The 17,929-nt window shown below is 38.1% G+C and overlaps 1 protein-coding gene and 21 non-coding genes across 25 annotated transcripts in view; all 22 read right to left on the bottom strand.

Moving 5' to 3' along the window:
* Plc21C (Phospholipase C at 21C) overlaps positions 1-17,929 on the bottom strand; it is a 244,036-nt gene that overhangs the window by 9,759 nt on the left and 216,348 nt on the right. For 2 of the 4 annotated variants that reach the window (XM_089848994.1, XM_089848763.1), the window contains exons 5-19: positions 5,797-5,881; positions 5,631-5,731; positions 5,392-5,564; positions 4,398-4,544; positions 4,003-4,160; positions 3,418-3,497; positions 3,255-3,339; positions 3,088-3,172; positions 2,072-2,442; positions 1,858-1,954; positions 1,356-1,440; positions 1,168-1,240; positions 888-1,094; positions 644-808; positions 32-236 (exon numbers count right to left, since the gene is read on the bottom strand). In XM_089848994.1, coding sequence (XP_089705120.1) covers positions 32-236; positions 644-808; positions 888-1,094; positions 1,168-1,240; positions 1,356-1,440; positions 1,858-1,954; positions 2,072-2,442; positions 3,088-3,172; positions 3,255-3,339; positions 3,418-3,497; positions 4,003-4,160; positions 4,398-4,544; positions 5,392-5,564; positions 5,631-5,731; positions 5,797-5,881 — 2,117 coding nt within the window. The remainder of the gene's footprint in view (positions 1-31; positions 237-643; positions 809-887; positions 1,095-1,167; positions 1,241-1,355; positions 1,441-1,857; positions 1,955-2,071; positions 2,443-3,087; positions 3,173-3,254; positions 3,340-3,417; positions 3,498-4,002; positions 4,161-4,397; positions 4,545-5,391; positions 5,565-5,630; positions 5,732-5,796; positions 5,882-17,929) is intronic. The other 2 variants (XM_089848920.1, XM_089848839.1) reach the window with 2 other exon arrangements.
* Positions 6,205-6,277, bottom strand: TRNAM-CAU (transfer RNA methionine (anticodon CAU)). The gene has a single exon. It is a non-coding gene; the product is annotated as a tRNA-Met (tRNA).
* On the bottom strand, positions 6,345-6,417 carry TRNAM-CAU (transfer RNA methionine (anticodon CAU)). Its single transcript has one exon. It is a non-coding gene; the product is annotated as a tRNA-Met (tRNA).
* Positions 6,485-6,557, bottom strand: TRNAM-CAU (transfer RNA methionine (anticodon CAU)). Its single transcript has one exon. It is a non-coding gene; the product is annotated as a tRNA-Met (tRNA).
* Positions 6,765-6,837, bottom strand: TRNAM-CAU (transfer RNA methionine (anticodon CAU)). Its single transcript has one exon. It is a non-coding gene; the product is annotated as a tRNA-Met (tRNA).
* Positions 6,905-6,977, bottom strand: TRNAM-CAU (transfer RNA methionine (anticodon CAU)). Its single transcript has one exon. It is a non-coding gene; the product is annotated as a tRNA-Met (tRNA).
* TRNAM-CAU (transfer RNA methionine (anticodon CAU)) lies at positions 7,149-7,221 on the bottom strand. The gene has a single exon. It is a non-coding gene; the product is annotated as a tRNA-Met (tRNA).
* TRNAM-CAU (transfer RNA methionine (anticodon CAU)) lies at positions 7,429-7,501 on the bottom strand. The gene has a single exon. It is a non-coding gene; the product is annotated as a tRNA-Met (tRNA).
* On the bottom strand, positions 7,570-7,642 carry TRNAM-CAU (transfer RNA methionine (anticodon CAU)). Its single transcript has one exon. It is a non-coding gene; the product is annotated as a tRNA-Met (tRNA).
* TRNAM-CAU (transfer RNA methionine (anticodon CAU)) lies at positions 7,843-7,915 on the bottom strand. Its single transcript has one exon. It is a non-coding gene; the product is annotated as a tRNA-Met (tRNA).
* TRNAM-CAU (transfer RNA methionine (anticodon CAU)) lies at positions 7,983-8,055 on the bottom strand. The gene has a single exon. It is a non-coding gene; the product is annotated as a tRNA-Met (tRNA).
* Positions 8,263-8,335, bottom strand: TRNAM-CAU (transfer RNA methionine (anticodon CAU)). Its single transcript has one exon. It is a non-coding gene; the product is annotated as a tRNA-Met (tRNA).
* Positions 8,543-8,615, bottom strand: TRNAM-CAU (transfer RNA methionine (anticodon CAU)). Its single transcript has one exon. It is a non-coding gene; the product is annotated as a tRNA-Met (tRNA).
* On the bottom strand, positions 8,684-8,756 carry TRNAM-CAU (transfer RNA methionine (anticodon CAU)). The gene has a single exon. It is a non-coding gene; the product is annotated as a tRNA-Met (tRNA).
* On the bottom strand, positions 8,824-8,896 carry TRNAM-CAU (transfer RNA methionine (anticodon CAU)). The gene has a single exon. It is a non-coding gene; the product is annotated as a tRNA-Met (tRNA).
* Positions 8,965-9,037, bottom strand: TRNAT-CGU (transfer RNA threonine (anticodon CGU)). Its single transcript has one exon. It is a non-coding gene; the product is annotated as a tRNA-Thr (tRNA).
* TRNAM-CAU (transfer RNA methionine (anticodon CAU)) lies at positions 9,105-9,177 on the bottom strand. The gene has a single exon. It is a non-coding gene; the product is annotated as a tRNA-Met (tRNA).
* Positions 9,245-9,317, bottom strand: TRNAM-CAU (transfer RNA methionine (anticodon CAU)). Its single transcript has one exon. It is a non-coding gene; the product is annotated as a tRNA-Met (tRNA).
* TRNAM-CAU (transfer RNA methionine (anticodon CAU)) lies at positions 9,385-9,457 on the bottom strand. The gene has a single exon. It is a non-coding gene; the product is annotated as a tRNA-Met (tRNA).
* TRNAM-CAU (transfer RNA methionine (anticodon CAU)) lies at positions 9,525-9,597 on the bottom strand. The gene has a single exon. It is a non-coding gene; the product is annotated as a tRNA-Met (tRNA).
* TRNAT-CGU (transfer RNA threonine (anticodon CGU)) lies at positions 9,666-9,738 on the bottom strand. Its single transcript has one exon. It is a non-coding gene; the product is annotated as a tRNA-Thr (tRNA).
* TRNAM-CAU (transfer RNA methionine (anticodon CAU)) lies at positions 9,926-9,998 on the bottom strand. Its single transcript has one exon. It is a non-coding gene; the product is annotated as a tRNA-Met (tRNA).

Below are 17,929 nucleotides of genomic sequence, written 5' to 3' on the forward strand. Positions count from 1 at the left end.
ACTCGGTGTTTATTCACTATGAAAACTTTACCGGAAAGTCCATCTGGAATGTAGTCTTTGACTGTTATGAGCACAAATAAGGAAGCCAAAGTGAGAGGCTGGCCGGCTTCGTTCCGTAATTGAATATGACGATATCCTGGTCGGAGGCCGACCACTGGAAGAACGCGATGGCCAATGAATTTGCCGTTTTCTTCGTAAACGGATATCCTCAAGCACGCTAGTTCAGGAAGTACAACCTTTGCAAATACAAAATGAAACATAGAATCACAAGATTTAGAGTAAGTAATTTGAGTTTCTCAGAGTTTGATGAAATATGGGATTGATTATAAACATTAAATCGCTGCAGCGTAATCCATACGAACAGGCAGGTATTCATAAGTTTCGAACAAATTTTGTAGACAATTTAAAGATGAACTTAGTATTTCGAGGGAATTTTATTTCATTGCGCATAAATTCTCTATATTTGTTGGTATATTTTATCTTCGCAACACAAACCGATGAATTTCGGAATTAGTCGCACAAACAAAATGAGACTTAATATTTTTGGGGAATTTAGTTTGGATGAAAAATTATATCTTTACTGTTGACAAAGACGTCTTACTTGTTTCTAAGTTTTCCTTAAAAATTATTATTGATTTTTTACCTTTTTGAATACAAATGGTTCTTCGTCATAAATGGGATTGATCCCGTTGGCAGGAAGAGTCTTTGTTTTAAACCTCCGTTTCACAGTGTCAGCTGGTAAACCGTACATGTCCACTTCCACGTACGTTCCAACTCGTTTGTCTGACAAAAACTGACCAGATAATATCTAAAATATACACAGTAAAATAAAGGTGATTATATAAACACTGTCTTCAATAATTTAGATTTCAAGTGTAAAAACGTACTTTGACTGAAACTGTGCCAGCTATAATACCGTCTACGGTGGATTCGGTGAAGAGATCAAATTTACGATCATTCCGCCTCATAAAGTCCGGTTTGAGTAAGTATCCCGTGCGGCAGTTGTATTCGAATATTCCTAAATTTAATTGCATACCTAAATCTAAAGTCTGAAAGTTTAACGCCACCATCTGGCACCCGGCGTTCCAAAACACCTGAAAGATTTAAATATGAAAATTTATCATCTTTGGAATAAGTTGTCTTTGTTAATAAATATTTGGAACTAACCTGTGGCATGTAATTACTGGAATCGGTTCGCATTCCTTTGGGGTATATCCTACTCAGTTGTCTTTTATTGTAACTGGGGTAAATTGGAATTAAAGAATCGACAACCACTGCTTTCGAGGGCGAAACAGATTTGTATTTCTTTTTATATTTATTCATTTATTATTATTATTTATTTTTCATAAGGATACTTGACAAATTCAACTGGATATTCTTTGAGAAGACTAGTGGCCTGCGTCTCTACAAAACTGGATATTTCGTAGCCTCGGTTTCTTTCTAAAAGTTTGGATAATCTTGCGTTATTCAAGTTCACAGAAAAGGGAACTCCGTCACATGTTTTATTTTGCGTTTAACTATGCCGAATATGTCTATACCGTGCCATTTGGTTGTTCAAGAAATCCATGCGAATTATACAAGATGGTAGGATATAAATGTTTGTCGATTTTTTTTCGCTTCAACAATAATTTTAAATACATTTTAAATACATTTAAAAACGTAGCTCACTCCTTTCGTAATGGCGCAATATGCCATGTACCGTATTCTGTCGCGAAAACCAAAGGTTTAATAGTTTTCGTGCATTGATTTTGCGAAATAAATTATGTCAAAATCTAGACAATAAAACTATTTTGCTAATACTATAGTCGAGCGCTTAAATTAGTACCATTTTAAAAGAAGTGAAAAACGTGTACTTACTTTCAGCGTGTTCGAATGAGTGAAATCTAACGGGTTGAATGTAATTAACTAAGGCAGACATTTCAGCTCCAGCTTCCGATTCTTTAGCGGCTGTTCCCTATAAGAGTGCAAAGAACCCAAATCCGTCGGGAGATTTAAGTCTTCTTAAAATGGAAAAGACGAGGGCACACGACCCTCGCACGATACCTAAAGACACCCTAGAAATACCCCGTACATATACCAATACCTCATTTTGGTCTTCAACAGCAGCTTCTACTACCTTCTCCTCGTCACTGGCTGATTCAGTTTCAGAATCATCCCCGAGATCAGGGGCTTCGGCTACACCGATTGCCCTCCCATTCGGAAGGTCAATCGGGTCAGGTGGCGGTTCCCCTCCACCTCCCTCGTCTTGAACCCCGACCTCCCCGCCAGGCTCGACGTCGGCAGGATCGTCTTCTCCGCCCGCCGAAGCAATGGCAGCCGCGGATATGGCGGCGGAAGCTACTGATGGGAGATCTGATTTGCTACGTTCAGGGGTCAAAGGTAAACAAGCGGAACTGTCGTCGTCTTCGTCTATACTCGTATCACCGCCGCCTGATTTTTGGGCTGTTAATATAATGGTTTGCAAGGGCGTTTTCGAAACCTCGAATTTATCATAACAAGAATTGCGTAAGTCTGAAAAGCCAATAGCAGAGTACAAGCTGAATGAATTAATAATTATCGAACGAACATGAAAAGAAAACTGACTAAACTTGAATTAGAATTTTGTCGCGATGAAGCTTAAGTTTGAGGAATATTCACGCGACTATAATTTCACAAATCAATGGTCAGAACTTGATTTTATGATCTTTGAATTTTGCCTTAATCGTTAATTGTCCAAGAAAATTTCTACTTGTTTAAGAGATTTTCTAATTATTTCATCAAATAAAAAAGATTTCGAGTGATTACGACATCATTAGGCCTATGCAGGTACAAGTAAAATACACAACGCCTATAGCAGAGAGTTGCCAAGATTGAACAGGTTTCTATTATTAAACGTTTTCGATAGTGCTGGTAAAACCCGCTATCGCTGAAGTAAAAGTTCTAGCTTACCCACCGGCAGGTAAAATAATTCTTACCCTGCAAGTGAAGTAGAACGCTAGCATTACGTGGAAAATATTTAATTCATGGTTCGTTTTACCCTTTTTTCAGACTTACGCACCACGTGTTATGATATTTTCAATATGTTCTAATAAACGAATTCAAAATTACTTCTAGGAAAATGCTTCTTTTTATTTTTGATGATGATTTTCTTTAATAGTAATTGCGGAGATGGAAGAGGTTGATTTGGTTTTAACTGTGAACAAAAACTTCAGTTAAACGATGAAGGTAATGGAGAATAACGTCGAAGTTATCGGAGTTTTATATCGCTAACTTACTGGATGCGACGTAAGGGGTTCAGTTAAAAGCATATCACCAAAGATTTTCCGACAATACATTGCCATTTTGGCTTGTTGTTTAGGCCTAATAAAGAAAAATCATAATGAAAGATACAAAAACCAGGGAAACTATAATGTATTTCAAAAGTTGTCGGTCTCTTACGAGCAGTGATTTTCAAATGATAAAATGACGGGGTAGGGAGAAGTTTTGAACGCGCAATCCGCTATTGCTTCTAAAACTTCCTAAAAAACATCAAAGTGTATCATTAAGAATTAACACAATATGGAAAGTGGATATATATGAGATCGTTAGTTTGTCACTAAATTGAAAGAGGTGTATCAAAAACCGCTTGGAAGAGGGAAACTCAGAACCGTGGAGGATGAAATAATCATACTAGCGAGGGAATGTTATCGCTTAGAAACTTGAATTGTTTTCTTATATAACATCAACGTTAATTCTCATTGGATTGTCCACAATATTATAACTACAAAAACACTTCCTTAATCAAGAATAGTAATTGCCGATGGAACAAATATATTAAACGAGTTCCATTTTTTAACAAAACCTTAATGGCACTTCCGTGACTATGAAAAACGAGTTCCATTTTTTAACAAAACCTTAATAGCACTTCCGCGAATATGAAAAACGGTTCTGTATAAGGACTTGGTAATACACAAGAATTTTGTTTCAACAAAACAACGTTGGATGGAAGTCTGGCGCATTGCCAATATTTTTATACTGTTATACCTTAAGTAAAATTTCCGTAACGACGGTGTATCCGTGGGTGATGATTGGCTCTTCGTCGGAGTTTTTGCCGTTCCAACAATCGAGCTCCACACAGCGACAACCCGTTAACAAACATTGCCGGTAAATTTCAACGGAAGATCGACCGGTCAGCTGATGGCCTTAAGAAAAGTGGAACAATTGTTACGTATGTATATATTAAAAAGGTTTTACGATGAAGAGTACTCCTGCAAAATTTGTAAGCATTATTTGTTTAAACAAGCATTGGAACGAAATGCAGACAATGTAAAAAAACCTCAACTACGAATATTGCTAGTTAAATAGCACTAAAAGAACAAGCTGTGAGTTAAAGCTTTAAATATAAAATTATAAAGCTAAACTTCATAAAACCATCTTACCCGTAAGGTACGTGTTATGTGATGAATTGATGAAATAATGGCTTAGTGGCTGGTCCATGTCCAGATTTTGGTCAAACTTTTCCGGGGCCACTATCGTGTTGTCATCGCTCATTAAATACCGAAGAAACCCATCCACTGACATAGTATCTTTATAAATAAATTTTAAACTGGTTAATGGCCATTATTTCGTTTTGACCTTCAAACAACGGCTTCGATCAGTAACTGCTATTGTACGCAGCACTGCGCGCATTAGAGCCGTTTTTTTTTATGCGCATCTGTTTGGTGACGTCTTTCGTAATGGCAACTAATAATGGCTGCGTTCAACAACCCTTAAAAGGAAAAAATCCGGTTTTTATCCGATGCGTTTATTTTGGCAACGCTACGTCATAAGTTGTTGAACGCATTTTTGGAGTGGTTCCGTTTCGATTATAAAAGCCCCCAATTCATTAAAATGTTATAAATTTAAACTCTTCTGATATCAAAGGCCGGGTGTTACGCGATAAGTCGGAGGTACAAATTTCAAATTATCTGTGAAACATCAAACTAATCATTCGGAGGTTGTTCCTGTAGCAGTTGAATCGTTTTTTTTCAACCACCGTTTAAAAACATTATAACTAGAACCTATTTTGAGTCAATCTTAAAAAAACCAATGATGTTACATCAAATAATCTCAATACTTCGTCAACAAAAAATGCCTATCGTAAGCATTTCCATTCTCTGCAATACGTTGCTCTGATTCGTCAATTTATTGAATTTGGACGACAAATTCGTTTAGCATCCCAATTTATCATGGATGACATTAATTTAACCAACTCAACAAATTTTTATAAAGATGGGATAATTGAAGTTGAAAAATGTCTTTGGGTAAATCTAGTCGTAAAATGTGTTGGGATAATTTTAGTTGGCCCAATTTGTTGGGATAAATCAAGTTTGTCCAAGTAGTTGAATTTAAAATTTGGCTGATGTGAAACACCCTTCAGTTAAAAGTATTTACCTTTTTGCTGGTAACTTTTATTAGGTTCGTATTGCTTAATAATATCTTTGGCCCGTTCGTGGTTGGCGTAAGGGTAGAGGATTTCGTTTAACCTAGGATCTCTTTGAGTATTGTTCAAGAAATCCACCAGTTGATCTGTTGTCATTCCTTTCTTTTTACCCCCGCTACCACATCTGAAGAAAAAACGCAAATTATTATAAATTGCATAATATTCGATCAAAACAAACTGCGAAACTAACATGGATTCGTAAATTTTTTCCACCTCAGTTCTACACGTTAAATTTTGGTAGAAAGTAAAAAACATGGAAAAATCGAACTTCTCCGGACTTATCGTATCACCCTAAAGAAAAATATAACTAGTTTAAGAAAACGTTTTTTGAATCATATTAAAGACCGAAATCGTACCTTTCCACACGGTAAACCGCACATTTCCAAGGCCTTTTCTACTCGTTTCTTGTCGTCCTTGTGCTGAGCGAATGTTTTAAATATGCTAAAATTAGGAGAGCAAATAGTCAGCAGGGGTCACGTACAAAAGTCAAGTGTTTCTTAATATAACTAAAATGCATAGAAAGGCTAAATACGTGTCGGTTACATGACGCTAAACTCTCTCTACTAGATTGAACTGGATTCGTGTGTATCATGTAACAGCAGTTACAGAAATAGCAACAATGGTTGGACCGAGTGATAATTGAATTCACGACCTTCAGATTATAATACTGACGCGTTACCTACTGCGCTATTGACGCTGTTATTAGAACATGTCACCTCATTCTCAATCAAGTATTCTATTAACGAAAATCAGCGCCAAAATCATGCCCCAAGTGAGGATCGAACTCACGACCTTCAGATTATGAGACTGACGCGCTACCTACTGCGCTATCGAGGCTATTATCAGATTATTTCACCTATTTATCAATCAAGTATTCTATTAACGAAAATAAGCGAAAAATTCATGCCCCGAGTGAGGATCGAACTCACGACCTTCAGATTATGAGACTGACGCGCTGCCTACTGCGCTATCGAGGCTATTATCAGATCATTTCACCTATTTATCAATCAAGCATTCTGTTAACGAAAATCAGCGCCAAAATCATGCCCCGAGTGAGGATCGAACTCACGACCTTCAGATTATGAGACTGACGCGCTACCTACTGCGCTATCGAGGCTGTTATCAGATTATTTCACCTATTTATCAATCAAGTATTCTATTAACGAAAATAAGCGAAAAATTCATGCCCCGAGTGAGGATCGAACTCACGACCTTCAGATTATGAGACTGACGACCTGCCTACTGCGCTATCGAGGCTATTATCAGATCATTTCACCTATTTATCAATCAAGCATTCTGTTAACGAAAATCAGCGCCAAAATCATGCCCCGAGTGAGGATCGAACTCACGACCTTCAGATTATGAGACTGACGCGCTACCTACTGCGCTATCGAGGCTGTTATCAGATTATTTCACCTATTTATCAATCAAGTATTCTATTAACGAAAATAAGCGAAAAATTCATGCCCCGAGTGAGGATCGAACTCACGACCTTCAGATTATGAGACTGACGCGCTGCCTACTGCGCTATCGAGGCTACTATCAGATCATTTCACCTATTTATCAATCAAGTATTCTGTTAAAGAAAATCAGCGCCAAAGTCATGCCCCGAGTGAGGATCGAACTCACGACCTTCAGGCTGTTGGAAGATCATTTCACCTATTTATCAATCAAGTATTCTTTTTAACGAAAATCAGCGCCAAAATTATGCCCCGAGTGAGGAGCGAACTCACGACCTTCAGATTATGAGACTGACGCGCTACCTACTGCGCTATCGAGGCTGTCATCAAAACATTTCACCTATTTATCAATCAAATATTCTGGTAACGAAAGTCAGCGCCAAAATCATGCCCCGAGTGAGGATCGGACTCACGACCTTCAGATTATGAGACTGACGAGCAACCTACTGCGCTATCGAGGCTGTTATCAGACCATTTCACCTATTTATCAATCAAGTATTCTATTAACGAAAAAAAGCGAAAAATTCATGCCCCGAGTGAGGATCGAACTCACGACCTTCAGATCATGAGACTGACGCGCTACCTACTGCGCTATCGAGGCTGTTGTAAGATCATTTCACCTATTTATCAATCAAGTATTCTTTTTAACGAAAATCAGCGCCAAAATTATGCCCCGAGTGAGGATCGAACTCACGACCTTCAGATTATGAGACTGACGTGCTACCTACTGCGCTATCGAGGCTGTTGTAAGATCATTTCACCTATTTATCAATCAAGTATTCGTTTTAACGAAAATCAGCGCCAAAATTATGCCCCGAGTGAGGATCGAACTCACGATTATGAGACTGACGCGCTACCTACTGCGCTATCGAGGCTGTTATCAGATCATTTCACCTATTTATCAATCAAGTAATCTGTTAACGAAAATAAGCGTCAAAATCATGCCCCGAGTGAGAATCGAACTCACGACCTTCAGATTATGAGACTGACGCGCTACCTACTGCGCTATCGAGGCTGTTGTCATATCATTTCACCTATTTATCAATCAAGTATTCTATTAACGAAAAAAAGCGAAAAATTCATGCCCCGAGTGAGGATCGAACTCACGACCTTCAGATTATGAGACTGACGCGCTACCTACTGCGCTATCGAGGCTGTTGTAAGATCATTTCACCTATTTATCAATGAAGTAATCTGTTAACGAAAATAAGCGTCATAATCATCCTCCGAGTGAGGATCGAACTCACGACCTTCAGATTATGAGACCGACGCGCTACCTACTGCGCTATCGAGGCTGTTATCAGCTCATTTCACCTATTTATCAATCAAGTATTCTACTAACGAAAATCAGCGCCAAAATCATGCCCCGAGTGAGGATCGAACTCACGACCTTCAGCTTATGCGACTGACGCGCTACCTACTGCGCTATCGAGGCTGTTATCAAAACATCTCACCTATTTATCAATCAAATATTCTGGTAACGAAAGTCAGCGCCAAAATCATGCCCCGAGTGAGGATCGGACTCACGACCTTCAGATTATGAGACTGTCGAGCAACCTACTGCGCTATCGAGGCTGTTATCAGACCATTTCACCTATTTATCAATCAAGTATTCTATTAACGAAAAAAAGCGAAAAATTCATGCCCCGAGTGAGGATCGAACTCACGACCTTCAGATTATGAGACTGACGCGCTACCTACTGCGCTATCGAGGCTGTTGTAAGATCATTTCACCTATTTATCAATCAAGTATTCTTTTTAACGAAAATCAGCGCCAAAATTATGCCCCGAGTGACGATCGAACTCACGACCTTCAGATTATGAGACTGACGCGCTACCTACTGCGCTATCGAGGCTGTTATCAGATCATTTCACCTATTTATAAATCAAGTATTCTACTAACGAAAATCAGCGCCAAAATTATGCCCCGAGTGAGGATCGAACTCACGACCTTCAGATTATGAGACTGACGCGCTACCTACTGCGCTATCGAGGCTGTTGTAAGTTCGCTTCACCTATTTATCAATCAAGTATTCGTTTTAACGAAAATCAGCGCCAAAATTTTGCCCCGAGTGAGGATCGAACTCACGACCTTCAGATTACGAGACTGACGCGCTACCTACTGCGCTATCGAGGCTGTTATCAGATCATTTCACCTATTTATCAATCAAGTATTCAATTAACGAAAATAAGCGAAAAATTCATGCCCCGAGTGAGGATCGAACTCACGACCTTCAGATTATGAGACTGACGCGCTACCTACTGCGCTATCGAGGTTGTTATCAGATCATTTCACCTATTTATCAATGAAGTAATCTGTTAACGAAAATAAGCGCCAAAATCATGCCCCGAGTGAGGATCGAACTCACGACCTTCAGATTATGAGACTGACGCGCTACCTACTGCGCTATCAAGGCTGTTATCAGATCATTTCACCTATTTATCAATCAAGTATTCTACTAACGAAAATAAGCGAAAAATTCATGCCCCGAGTGAGGATCGAACTCACGACCTTCAGATTATGAGACTGACGCGCTACCTACTGCGCTATCGAGGCTGTTATCAGATCATTTCACCTATTTATAAATCAAGTATTCTACTAACGAAAATAAGCGTCAAAATCATGCCCCGAGTGAGGATCGAACTCACGACCTTCAGATTATGAGACTGACGCGCTACCTACTGCGCTATCGAGGCTGTTGTAAGTTCGCTTCACCTATTTATCAATCAAGTATTCGTTTTAACGAAAATCAGCGCCAAAATTTTGCCCCGAGTGAGGATCGAACTCACGACCTTCAGATTACGAGACTGACGCGCTACCTACTGCGCTATCGAGGCTGTTATCAGATCATTTCACCTATTTATCAATGAAGTAATCTGTTAACGAAAATAAGCGTCAAAATCATGCCCCGAGTGAGGATTATGAGACTGACGCGCTACCTACTGCGCTATCGAGGCTGTTATCAGACTATTTGACCTATTTGTCAATCAAGTATTCTACTAGCGAAAATCAGCGCCAAAATCATGCCCCGAGTGAGTATCGAACTCACGACCTTCAGATTATGAGACTGACGCGCTACCTACTGCACTACCAAGGCTGTTGCCAGATCATTGCAACTATTTATCAATCAAGTATTCTATTAACGAAGATCAGCGCCAAAATCATGCCCCTATTTGTCGAACAAGTATTACACCCTGTAAATTTAAGGACTACTGCCTAACTAGATGTAATTCTAATACCAGAATATTTGTAAGACTTCTGGTAAGACGCTATATCAGAACTGTAGAATCTCTCATACACTCCTGAATATTGTTTACAGTCAGACTTTTTTATATATTGCATATAGATTTTTTTTAATGATAAATGTCCTATCTGGAAAGGCTCCGTTGTTTGTCAAACAAAAGTGTGAGTTAAAAGTTTGGGCAATTAGAATTTAGCATGGATGGTCTGTCAACCTCTTTTACATTTTTTCAGTAACTTTTGTGTATTAAGCCAACTTTAAACCCATTTTTTATCTTCTTTATATGTGAGCCTGTGATTCCATTAACTTGAAGATACTACCGAGACTACTTGCAAAAGCGTATGGTTTAAAAAGAAAGAAACATGTAATAGTGCTATAAAAGTCAGGCTTCATTCTACTTTTCCCGATCATTTATTTTTGTAAAGAACACCATTCATCAGAACATGTATAATTTCTAGTCTTTTATAATAGTGGATATCGGAAGTGGGCTGCTCCCAAGCTATATTTTATGAAAAATGTACAATTCGTTACAATTTGATGTAAGGTAATTTGTCACATTTGACAGAGTTAATTATGTCTCTAGCTTTGCCTTTATATTACATTTTATTATTATTATGTACCACCGTCAGTTCTATTTATTAGCCTCGTGATAAATGATATGCGGTACGGACGTTCATTTCGCGATCGAGAACACACGATAGTAGAACTCAACTTTAACTAAAGAGGAAGTGTAGTTAAAGTGGTCCTGCTAAGATTTACAGGTTACCCTTATATTACGACGTTTTAATGGTTTTATCGTTCATATCATGAGTTAATCATATACTAGCTCCCTAGGGAGCTAGTATATGATTCACTCATGTTCATATTTTAATCACGAAAGCACATCCTCCTCTTAAAGTAGATTCGTAAGTTTATTAAAATTGTTCCATAATTTTGTCACTGGTTACAAACTGGAGCTTGCCATAAAGTGACGTCAGCGAAAAACGTCATAGGTTTTCGTAAAGCGACGCCTGATGAGGCGTAGTCAAAGGCTTGATACAGACTAAATATTAAGATGGATGTGCTGCAAAATTAACCGAAAGTAGTCAATTCTCGATTGTCGTTCTTGAACTAGCTCGAGCTGTAAGTCTCTAGTGTAACTAGCCATAGCTAGTGTCATAATCATGGAGCATACAAACCTATGCTATATACGTATGTAAAAGTCCTCACTGACTTATAATCAACACCCAGACGATTTACATAAAAAAGGCTATAAATTTGCAAAGATGGTACTCGTAAGTATTAGGGAAGCACGAAGGAAAAATTTCAATTCCGCGACCATCTTGAAAAATGGCGGCCATAAATGTAAAAACTCTTCCACATTGAATAACGTACGCGCGTTTCGATCGAATTCACATATATTTACTTTAAACTTTATGGCTTTTTAGGTTCGATTTAGCACCATGTTTTAAAATGGCTTGACGAAAAGTAATAAACGTATCCCAACGCCGGGTGTCTCTGCTGCTAGTTTTTCATAACAACGAATAAATTCTTACAACTATCAAAACTCCGATCGAGTATCTTCACAGGCTATTAAACATTTCCCTAGAAATTGAAGAAAATATGTATGAGAAACTCGAAATATACTTTGTTATCGGTGAAAAAAACCTCAACTCTTTCGCTTCGACCACTATTTTCCTTTTTTGTTTTTATTAAAAACCGCCGGGATCGCGTAAAGAAATGTGGAAATAGCTATGGAATATTTTTAAATCCATTCTCCGTTTCTTCTTTCAAAGGATAAAACTTTGATTTCTGTGTCAGATTTTCATATTTATGCCTTTGAAGCAGCAATAATAAGCCGAGTTTTTTCTCTCTTTTGGGGAAAAAAAAAATCAAGAGTTTCAATCTTAATGCCACATTTTAATCCTTTACGCTGACTTCACTATTTTGATGTGAAAGAGGGTGGGCGATCTCTATCCATGGAGGGAAAAGACGTCACCGCCTTTTGCAGCTTCAAAAATGGAGCAGAAAATAGTTTGCTACTATGTGAAAATTTCTAAATAAGGTTAAATATATATCAAATTTGAAGCATCGTTATATGTATTTGTAAATGCAATACAAAATGTAGAATCCGGTTAATTCATTTTTAGTATAAAATAATAGAGAAAGGCTTTGACATATTTCTTAAGCATCACATAGCTTTAAATTTGAGGTTGTATTCATATTTTGCTGCATCTACAGCAAAGCGACACCGTTATGACGTCGCCCTGTTGCTATTTACGGCCTCGGAAGTGGAACGATATAAGAATTAAAGAAAGTCACATACAACTAAGGGTGTTGTGTCTAATTTTCCAATATTTCAAAGTAACGGTTAGTATTTACTTCAGTCTGACTCATAGCCCAGTATAGAGTTCCTCCCTTCAACACGTAACGAAAATTTTAAATTATCTTATTGGCTGACTTAAACTACGTTTTGATGACGTTGCTGACAGGGACGGCGAAATTACGTTATTCCTTTTTACCTCTGTCGCTATGACCCACCTCTTCTTTCATACCCCCCCCCTTCCCAGAGAAGGGGTCCAGGGACTTTGATTACTCTGTTCTCCATTCCTGCTTCTAAAATTACATCTATCCCTGATCTAATATAATACTGAGCTTCATACTCCTGGTAGATTTACTCTTGATTGTGAGGCTAAAGAATCATGACGATGACGGTTAAGGTTTGGGGTAGAGGAGGTCGAGCGCGGATCCATTTTTGGGGGATCGGGGCTCGTAGATAAGAAAACGGTGAAGGGATAAATGCGACGGGCATCTTCCAGATTATCGAAGCGGAAAGAAAGGAGCGTCGGATAGAAAAACATTTTGTGAAACGACAAGTCACAAGGGCGACAATCAGAGTCAATTTCTTGAATAGAAACTGGGTCAAGGCGTCCAAGATGGAATCACCACAAATATGCAGTCTACCATTTCATTGATATGGAGGTCTAATCCCAGTCGCCGCCCAAGGATGATTTCTTCAGTAAAAAGTAAAATTATCAGAAAATTGAAAAGTAAAAGCATTTAAACGGTCCGAATTTGAATATAAACTTTAATTGATATAAATTACGATTTCCAAATAATATAATTTATAAAGAAGATTTGATTAGTCTGTTTTCCAATTTCTGTGAAAGTATACATTTGTTTGTTTTTCAAACAGCCCGCTACTTATGTCAAGATCAGATTCATAATCTGTTTAAATACACAGACAAATTAGACTTTGATTAGAAGACTTCTTCACATTAGTTTTTTGTATGCACTTATTCTTCCAGTTAAAAAGTCACGATGGGAAATCGCAATCTTTCATAAGTCGTTTGTTAAAAACTATCAAACCTTCGAAATATCGTTCTCGCGGAATTGAGCAACTTCTTTGTTAGCGAAGCGAAGCGGAAAAATTCTGTATTCGTCTCTTCAAGGCAAATTAGGACTAATATCAGAAGTGAGATGAGACTAGAAGTGAAGGGCTCTAGCATTGATAGTAGATCCTGGCACTAGTGAACAAATTTGAGGATTTTATGCCGCTTCCATTGCGCCTACACTACAGAGAAAAAAATTGGTCGAGTTCCAAAAACATTTCCTACCCCCTTCCCCTCAACCTAAAGCCGAGGAACACGGACGCCTGTACTTGAATCTAGTTCCGCCGTCTACCACCGCGAGCGTCTCACGTTTAGGAGGGAAAATTCAGAAACCGCTACTAGAGGGCCAACCGTTCTTGTGTTATCAAGAATATTCACTTTCGCCGAGTGAAGAATTTGGTTGGCTCAGTACTTCTGGTCTCATCTCACTTCTGCTAATATGGATCTCATAAACGTCGACGCAATGGAATTTAGTACAGGCAATGGCAGGCGTTTTGTGCGCAACGCACTGCTTCCGCCTGTACTAAACTGCGTTGCGTCCGACGTTTATGAATTTCACCTCATGTAAACAAATTCACATTGTACTTCTTTGAAAAATTTTGACTAAACGAACAAACTAAACTAATTCATGCGCACAAACTACGCTATATTTTTCAAATTCATGGCAAATTACAACGACTACATTCTCAGAAGTAAATGACCCCTCAGTTATTAACGTATAACAGTTTAGCTTCACAGGACATACAAAAACGTAATTAAGTAGCAGACGATGTTACAAAATTCAATTGGCTTTTCAATTCGCTACTTTCCAAAATAAACGAGACCTTGTTCATTTAACCGTGCATTTGACTACTATAGAACAATTCTCATTTCACCTCCAATAAAAGTAGATCAAAAATATTCTCTTTGGAATAACGTAAAAATTGAGAGGGGTTATGTAAGGTTCTTCTTGTGGATCTGGCTGCTAGAAATCAGTCAGCCATCAAATAAAAGAAAAGAAAGGATAGAAGAAACGAAAGAAAAGTAATCGAATTGACGTTGGGAGCGACGATTCGAACGTCGACACGACTAATATTATTGACCTTTTAGGATCGGATATTTTTTCTTTTCTCTCTTTCTTCGTAACCCCGTATACCCTACCTACACCCTTTAATGGTTATACTGGCAATTCCCTGGCCACCAAAAATAAAATGAGCAGAAGGAAAGGAGTACCAGTGACAGAAAGAGCAGAAACTCTTCTGGTATAAGAAGCACGTACCGAGGGGCTAATCACTCTCACATTCCTTTCCCGACATACCCATCATATTTGCCCTGTCAAACTCCCGTGTTTTAAAATGTTGTGACACTTCTTTTGGCGACTACAAATATATGACGCATCTTCCCTGTTTCTTTAATTTCAACAATTTTAAAATGCCTTTCCCCTATGCCACTAAAATGTTTACTGAAAATATGATTTTATAGCCTAGTGTTAAACTAAAGTCATAGAAACCATGAGATTCTTTGTAGGTCAATAATCACTCCGTTACTATCTCTTGGCATAAATTTTGCGTTCAGCACGGAAAAATATGACTTGCAAACCCCTTATCCTTGTGAGTGTGAAGGGAAATTAATATATTTTCTCTGCGCATGGGCAAAATTTCAAACCTACCACTTCTTACTCTCTGGAGAGCTATATTTCTTCTCCTCACATGACCAAGCTACTTCCGAGTTCCGGCTCAATTTAGAGTCGTCTCACAACTGAGGATATAACACATATTTGGTGGCCAGGTTTTTGGCCTAGTTGGGAATCCATAATAAGTTAGTATTTTTGCATATCCATGATGGCTTACACATTTTTTTTCGGTAATAAATTATGAAAATGTTGTCTATGATACGATCCAGCTTTTGCGAAACAGTGGTACAGGGGTTTCAAAGATTACACGCAATCCATTTAGTACCGTCAAAGCTATACAACCTGTACACCCATTACGGTGAGTGACTAACCCCTCGGCACGAAGATAGAAAAAACTGAAACAATTGTAATTCTGGAAGCTTCGTCAGATAGCCGATAAGAGGATGGACGGATCTCTTCATTTTGTTCGAAACGAATCGGAAGAATCATAGAAAATGGCCATTTCGTGGCTAACCATGATGGAAGCGCACTTCTCGCTTACATTTAACATGAGAAACGATGTAAAATGCAATCGCATTTGACAATAAGCGTATTTAAAGATAGTAGAAGTTATGAATGCCTATTTTACCGTAGAACGTGTAACTCGAAAGTTCAAATGATGGAAAGATTTGTGGGTGGATGTAGCAGACTCTCGTAGTTTTTTTTTTAATTTCGAGTGAAAAAAATCAATCAGAGAATTCATAAACAAATTAAACGTAATATATTTCTAAATATCTATATCTATATAAATCAAAGTCCTGATTGACTGACAGACAGACTGACTGAATAATAATCAACGCCCAGCCCAAACCGCTTACTCTACAAGGCTGAAAATTTGCAGGAACGTTATTCATAAGTAGTAGGCGCATACTAAGAAAGATTTTTCCAATCCGCCGCCATCTAAATAAATGGCGCTTAGAAATGTAAAAGATCTTCTCTATGCAACAAAGTCCGCGCTTTTCAACCGATTTCACAAATATTTAGTACACGGGTTTCCTTTAACCTATAGACGGGCTGAATAGTCTTTTGGGTTTGATTTGTTGCCATCTTTTTAAATGGCGGCCAGAAATTTAAAAACCCTTCTTTATGGAATAATGTCCGCGTGAAAAGTAATAAAATATGTCTCGACGGGCTGACGGGCAACTCCGAGAGCCTCGCTCCTAGGGTGCTACAAAAATATTAGTCATCAGTAAAATCTACCCATATATATATGTAAAAATATATAAATTCATTTTTGATTAAAGTCTATTGATGGGGTTCAAATAGTATCACAGACTCTGGGAGTCACGTCTAGTGCAGTGACATTGTTTTACACAAGCTATAAAAATAAAACAAAAAAATATTGATCGTATATTTCAAAGCTAAATAAAGATAAAACTCTCGGAAACCCAACAAGAAAAATAAACTTGACTTGGAAAGAAGTGTCATATGTTTATAATTGGGCAAAAGATGCGTCGAGATTTCGAAAACTTTGCGAAACACTGATCTATAACACTGGTTAAACGTAAGAGCGGTTTTGACAAAGGCTAACACCCCATTCGAGGTCATTAATTATTCCCCGCGATACAATGTCTTATTTTTGAACGAAATTAACAGAAAACAGTTTGAAAAGCGCGCTGATAAACATCAACTGGGTGCAAGCATCATACTTTATCACGGTACGCATCAACGGAAAAGGAAAGACGATCACATGAGACGTCGTTATGGAGTCCCGTTACCGAGGCGACAACTTATACTTTACTATGCTCACAAACATAGGATTATTAAGACATGGATGGCCCAAAATTCAGAAGTGAATCTCAGCATAATAATAAATATTAGCAAATGTGAAGGCAGTTTTATGTTACAGTATTAGTTTTTACGGGCTTAAGAGTCAAATGAGGGGGCAAATAAAATTATTACAATTTTTCGCCGAAAGGTAGATAGGAACGTAAGAAGGTAAAGTGTCTCTTAACTAAGGTTTACTATTATTAAATATACGTGAGAGCTCCACAATATCAGTCACATAGAAGAAATATGGACACATAAAAAACGTACTTTGTAATGAAATTTAGATATTCCAGTACCCACCAAATAACCAAGCCAAAAGAACTAAAACATGTAAAGAGGTAGAAATTTGCCATATCTCTCTACTACTCTTAAACTTGTTCATACTCTGTATGATTATGGTAAGCAACAAGTTGACCCTAAATCCACTACGCCACCAGGTTGCTTGCTGGGTACAGTGCTGTGCTTGCGCCATTTACATGAGGTGATAAGTTTCTTAGCATTTCTCTAAAACTGCCGTTATTCTCCACAACGGGTAGCTTGAACAAATTGAGAAGACTTTCAAAACTTGTTGCAGAGTCTTGATTACTCTTATTAGTTTATCGATTTAAATCAACCAGTTTTTAGTTTAAAATACACTTTACTTTGGCTAAAAGGATGTGTAACGCACTAGTTAGAAGGTTACTCAGTTATCTGCGTTTATTTTGATTTTCAAATCCGTGTCTTATGTTAGTCCTAGACTACACCGATGGCGACACCTCCTGATGTAACGGTAGCCGAATCTATCTCACTTTTCCGAGACTGAGCGAGATCCCTAGTTTTAAAAGTGGAAATCAATTCCCGCCAAAAGAGCCAGCCATCGCAGCAGGCGGAGGAGTTCACCGGAAGAGATTTTCATATTTCAGAGATGCAAATTTCTAAGGCGTAAAACTTCCGCTAGGCCACAGACAGAATTTGAATAAATTTGATATAATATCAAAATATCCAAAGTACCCGTT

Source organism: Phalangium opilio, unplaced genomic scaffold (genome assembly GCF_054372755.1).
Source record: "Phalangium opilio isolate 3A_F unplaced genomic scaffold, DU_Popi_V2 ptg000002l_1, whole genome shotgun sequence".
In the NCBI taxonomy this organism is placed as follows: Eukaryota; Metazoa; Arthropoda; class Arachnida; order Opiliones; family Phalangiidae; genus Phalangium; species Phalangium opilio.